Here is a 5705-nt window from a genome sequence, read left to right on the forward strand (position 1 = left end):
GGGGGAGAGAGAGAGAGGGGATAAGGAGACAGGCAGAGAGAGGGGATAGGGAGAGAGAGAGGGGATAAGGAGACAGGCAGAGAGAGGGGATAGGGAGAGAGGCAGAGAGAGCGGTTGGGGGGGGGATAAGGAGTCAGGCAGAGAGAGGGGATAGGGTGTGAGAGAGAGACAGAGAGAGAGGGAGTGTCCCTGAGTCCCCCTTTGAGCCTCTGTCACTTTTTTCCCAAAGAGTCAGGACAGTCCAGGTGTGTGTGTGCCCGGGGCCCAGGGTCCAAGGTTCTACATCCAGAGACCTCTCACACCCAGGGAGGGAAGTGCGGCCTCAGCTGGCACCCCTGGCTGAGCCTGGCACCTGGAATCTCTGTGAACCCACAAGGCTGTCAGTGTGAGGACCTAGCAAGGCCTGGCCTCTGCCCACTGCTCTGCCCCCTCCCCCGGGAGCCAGCCAGGGATGGAGGGGACAGTCCTGGGTGACTGTCATGGCTGACTGTCCCAGGTGAACCGTGGCTCCCACATCAACATTCACAGCCCTCCCCCCCCTTTTTTTTCCCGCAGGAGAGAGGGGCCCACACGGAGAGAAAGGTGAGGCATCCCGCCGACCCGCGGGCGATGCGCAGGCTCTGTCCCATCTGGTTCTCGCGTCCTGTCTTGCCAGAGCATTAGCCCTGCGGTGTGGGGGCGGGTCTGGGACCACGTCGTTCCCCTTCAGGCCATGGGCAGGAGGGTGCGCTGGGCCTTCCCACTTCTGTGCACACCTCGAGGGGCCCAGCCCCCTCTGGGAGCCAGTGAGGGCACAAACCTGGAGCCTGTCAACAGCCGACCCCAGGATCGTGAATAGCTGGACTACATTAGTGAGGAAAAGTGGATGTTCTAGTTATTTACAGTTTTTTTTTTTTTCTGATTTATGCTAATTTATTTTTAAACATAGAAAAAGAGAAAACAAACAAAATTCCAAGATGTAGTCACATGCTGTGTACAAAGGAAAGCACATGACTGATGTGCAAACCCAGACACCAAGGCCCCCCGGTGCCGTGTCCACCCTGGACTCTGACCTGGAGGCCTACACTGAGCTGAGCTGGCCACAGGGGATGCATGAGGTGACTCTCTGCTTCCATCTGTACGTCAGGGCCCTAACCAAGTGGCCGAAGTGGCCTAGTTAGTGCTGATGAGTGACTGTGCTGATCAGCAGCCCGCAGAAAAGGCCCAGCGTGGCAACAATCCGTCCATCGGCTCCAAGTGAAGCAGAGTCTGTTAGGTCTAGCTGCCGTCCAGTGACTCCAGCTCCTGGCAATGGAGTCTACAGTTCAGAGTAGAACTGCGCTCCACAGAGTTTTCAGTGGCTGATTTTTTGGAAGTAGATGGCCAGGGCTTTCTTCTGAGGTTCCTCTGAGTAGCCATGAACTTCTGACCTTTCAGTTAGCAGCGGAGCATGTTAACCATTTGCACCGTTAGAACTGGATCATGTTGGTCCTGGAAAGATCTAAGATAATTGCTTCCATTTTCTGCTTTGTTCACGGACCCCTTGAGGCTGAGAGATGGGGGTTCTGCCTTATTACCTTGTAACCTGGGTTTCCTCTCTCCCTAAAACAGGGGAGCCTGGGCATTCAGAGTACTGCAGGACAGGTGACTGACGAAGCTGCCACCTCAGGACACAGTTCACCCCACCCCTGCTGGCAGGAGCTCGGCAGGAGGCTGCTGTCCACACTCATGTCCCAGAATCTAAGGACAGGGCCCTCCCCCGCCCTTTACACCCACAATTTTTCAAGTAAAGGGCAACAATCGCCTACCTAACGCTCCAGCATATCCCACAGGGACTTCTCTGCAGGAGCCTAACATTTACCCCAGAGGCCAGGTGCCAGGGATACCTGGGTGGGGCAGCCTGGAGTGTGGGGATGGTCAGGGGACTGGGCTCTGCCACTCACCGCCGGGGGCCCTGTGGGTCCCGCCTCTTTCCCAGGCCCCAGCCTCCCCTTCCCATCCAGACTCCTCTGTCCTGCCTCTCTCTCCCCATCCACTGCCTGCCCACCCAGCAACCATGTCCTGGTGCCCATTTCCCTGTTCCCCTCCAGCACCACAGACCTGCAAGGAGCTGCTCACCCAGGGGAACGCTCTGAGCGGCTGGTACACCATCTTCCTCCCTGACTGCCGGCAGCTGACAGTACTGTGTGATATGGACACGGACGGCGGGGGCTGGACCGTGAGTGCTGGGTCACAGGGTGGCTGTGGGGCCTCGGAGAGGGGCTGCCTGAAATCCCCACGCTCTCCTTGTGACTTTCTGAGGGTCTCTTTCCCTCTGGGCCTGGCTTCCCTATTGTCACTCATGAGGCACAGACCCATCCCTTTCACTGGGAACAGAGAGGATCAGAAAGGGTGGTGGTGGGGTGACCCGGTGAGGGGAAGAGGCCAGGTGGGGACCGAGGCCCAGGAGGAGCCCTCTCTCTTCCAGCTGTAAGAGTCTGGGCTATCTCTCACCCTCTCTGAACTCCATCTTCTCCTTGGGAAACTGGGGAGCCCACCAGACCATACTGGGTTGATGATGAGGCCTATGTGGAGTCTTGTGCACCCAGCTTGTGACATTGTGTGAACTGTGAAGTGCAGCTCCCGTGTGGGGTCAGGGTCACTCCCTGTGCTGAGGGACGTGAGCCTGGCCGCCCTCTCCCCGAACCCCTCTGGTCCCCAGGTTTTCCAGCGGAGGATGGACGGCTCTGTGGACTTCTTTCAGGACTGGGCTGCATACAAGCGGGGCTTTGGCAGTCAGCTGGGAGAGTTCTGGCTGGGGAACGACAACATTCACACCCTGACTGCCCAGGGTGAGGACCTGCTGGAGGCTTGAGGTCGTGAGGGCCTGGGATGGACACTGCCCCACCCCGAGACCCAGATCCTCTGGAACATAAGACTATGGCTGATAGAACTCTGAGAACATGGATGTCATCACTGTGACGTGCTGGGGTGTGCACCCCTGCCTTGGGCTCTCAGAGCATGAGGATCAGGGATATGGGATCGCTGGGGTGAAGATATCTTCCAGCCATAGCACCCTTGGCGCATGGAACCCGAGAGTAGGGAGGGACATCGTGGCCATCAGGGCTTGGAGTAATCCAACCCCTAGCCTTTGATTCTATTTCTTTGGGGCTGGGATCTTAGGCTCACAGAGCCCCTCCCCGTCTTCTCCCAGCTCAGTGCTTGTGGCAGATCCCCGCTAACATGCCCACCGTGAGGGCGAGGCCTCCACTCCACAGTGTCAGCCTCCCATCTGTCCTGGAGAAAACTTCAAAGTCGAGGTTCTCTTCCTCCTCATCCAATGGCCCTGGACAACCTTGAGGGCATCCACTCATGTGCCTCCAGTTCTTCCAAGAGAGGGGAAGTACAAACACAGTCTCTCACACCGCGTGCTGGTGGCTTAACAACCATTGCCAGGACAATTCACATTTTAAAATAGAGTGAAGTTTCATCCGTTCAGTGAACACAATGGTGGAATTTCAGGATGGCTGAAGGGGTAGTGAGGACAATATTTAGAAATACGGACTGTCCCTGAGGTCCTCACGTCCATAAGGCATTTGTACAAAGTCCCAGCTGAATTTTCCCTGGATGCACATTCACACAGCCCTCAAGGACTTACCCGATTCCCCACCCTCCATATCTGGTGGCAGAAAGACTCTTCAGCTGGGACCTTAAAGTCTTTTTCCAACAGGCACTAGTGAGCTCCGTGTGGACCTGGTGGACTTTGAGGGCAACCACCAATTTGCCAAGTACACATCATTCAAGATGGCAGGAGAGGAAGAGAAATACAAGCTGGTCCTCGGGGCCTTTGCGGGGGGCACTGCAGGTGAGTGTCTACAGAGCACCGGGGGCCTGGGCTTCACAGCGGGGCTGGACAGTCAGTGAGATTGGGGCTAGAATCCTGGCTGTGTCCCTCCGTGGGTGACATTGTTCCCGGGGCCTCACCTCCTGAGCCCCATTCCTCCTTCTATGAATGCAGACTCTCACACCTGCATCTCTAGGTAAGATTAGATCCCAGGACATGACTTGTTACAGTCTCTCAGGCTGTGTCAGCTATAGGGTGAGCTCTCTGAGAGTAGGGCCAAAGTTCTTGACCATCATCACTGCCAACACCTGGAAGAGGACAGTCATTTCACACATGTTCACAAAGCCCCATTCCCAAGCTGTGTTCAGTGGGACATGACAACTGTTGAGCATTCTTGGCCAAAAGTGTTCTCAAGCTACATGCTTTAGGAGCCTTTTTCTATATAGCATCCTCTTGGGAATTCCCAGAGCACCTGAGTTCCCTCCAGGTTCAAAAGATCCCTGAAGCAGGAAGCTAATCCACCTGTGTTTAAGCCACAGCTGCCCAGCCCGAGGTACTCTCTTCTGTGGAGTTTTGATCACAAGAACCTGAGAGTTTGCAGGTCATTTTTACATACACGAGCTCCTTTGAGCCTCCTGGGGAGGACAGATGGTCAGGGACTGGCACCCCTATTGTAGATGGTGAAGCTGAGGCTTGGGGTGAAAACACTCCCAGAGGAGCCAGAGCTGAGCTGGATCCCAGGGGACAGAGGGAGCAGGACAGTGCCCTGGATGGTTCCCCAGAGGAAACCTGCTGGAGGAAGGAGGCCTCTTCAGGGCGGGAGCTCTGCTCAGAGACAGTAGCTCATGGCTGTGTGGGGAGCAGGACCCTTGGTGACCGGTGGAGGCGGCCTGGCATGGTGGGCTCCAGGAGTAGAGGATGAAGTTCCTGGTCCCCTGCTCTGCTGGTCATGAAAGGAAGATGGCATCAGGGGGCAGGGCTGGAGCTAACCCAGGGGCAAGCAGGGCAGCCAGGGCATGGGGAGAAGCCCGGCCCAGAGGGCTGACTGAGAAGAGAGGGACTCTCTAGCGGAGAGAACTGTCCTCAGAGTCTTGTTGGAACCCAGGAGGAAGCAGTGTCTCTGGAGGAAAGAGGCCATGTCATGTGGGGAAGGAATCCTGGATGGGGTGGGTGCAGAGGGAAGATGGTGCTTCTGCTCCTTCATCCTCAGGTCTGGACAGACTCTAGACCTGCCTGGGTGGCAGCACCCACTTCTCTGGAGAGAGGGTGGTACAAGGTAGAAGCAGGAAGCAGAGCCAGGTGAGGACTTCCTGCCGGCAGGTTTTTTCTAGTACCCATCACACCCACTTTTCATCTCCAACAGGTGATTCCCTGACAGATCACAACAACCAGTCCTTCTCCACCAAAGACCAGGACAATGACAAGGGTTCTGCAAGCTGTGCTACGCGGTTCGAGGGAGCCTGGTGGTACAACGACTGTCACTCATCCAACCTGAATGGTCACTACCTCGGGGGGGCCCACGAGAGCTATGCAAATGGCGTTAACTGGAAATCAGGGAAGGGGTACAAGTACAGCTACAAGACGTCCGAGATGAAGCTACGGCCCGCCTAGCTCAGGGCCAGGCAGCCTCACCTGTCCCATAGCGGCCTCATCCACCCACAGTGGGGAAGTTACAGCCATAGGCATGGCAACATCAGAATTTTAGTTCTGTGTCCCCTCTCATTCCGTTTCTGCCCCCATGCCTCACAGCTTTGTCAACCTCGCTTTGCAAAGCCAGCACTACTCATCCTCAGGTCCCAGAGAGCATGCGTCCCCAAACGTTACCAGAATGAAGAATACTGTTTTTAAAAGGTGTTTATTTTTTGACAGACAACATGTTTTTTCCAGCTTTGATTTGCATTTC

The 5705-nt window shown here is 56.0% G+C and overlaps 1 protein-coding gene across 1 annotated transcript in view; it reads left to right on the top strand.

Moving 5' to 3' along the window:
- The window catches only part of LOC101343045 (ficolin-1), a 9261-nt gene extending 3556 nt beyond the window's left edge, over nucleotides 1–5705 (top strand). Inside the window, exons 4-9 of the mRNA XM_023742633.1 lie at nucleotides 556–582; nucleotides 1591–1623; nucleotides 2070–2197; nucleotides 2681–2810; nucleotides 3689–3823; nucleotides 5166–5705. Coding sequence (XP_023598401.1) covers nucleotides 556–582; nucleotides 1591–1623; nucleotides 2070–2197; nucleotides 2681–2810; nucleotides 3689–3823; nucleotides 5166–5413 — 701 coding nt within the window. The 3' untranslated portion in view covers nucleotides 5414–5705. The remainder of the gene's footprint in view (nucleotides 1–555; nucleotides 583–1590; nucleotides 1624–2069; nucleotides 2198–2680; nucleotides 2811–3688; nucleotides 3824–5165) is intronic.

The sequence above is a fragment of the Trichechus manatus genome, unplaced genomic scaffold (assembly GCF_000243295.1).
Source record: "Trichechus manatus latirostris isolate Lorelei unplaced genomic scaffold, TriManLat1.0 scaffold00214, whole genome shotgun sequence".
NCBI lineage: Eukaryota > Metazoa > Chordata > Mammalia > Sirenia > Trichechidae > Trichechus > Trichechus manatus.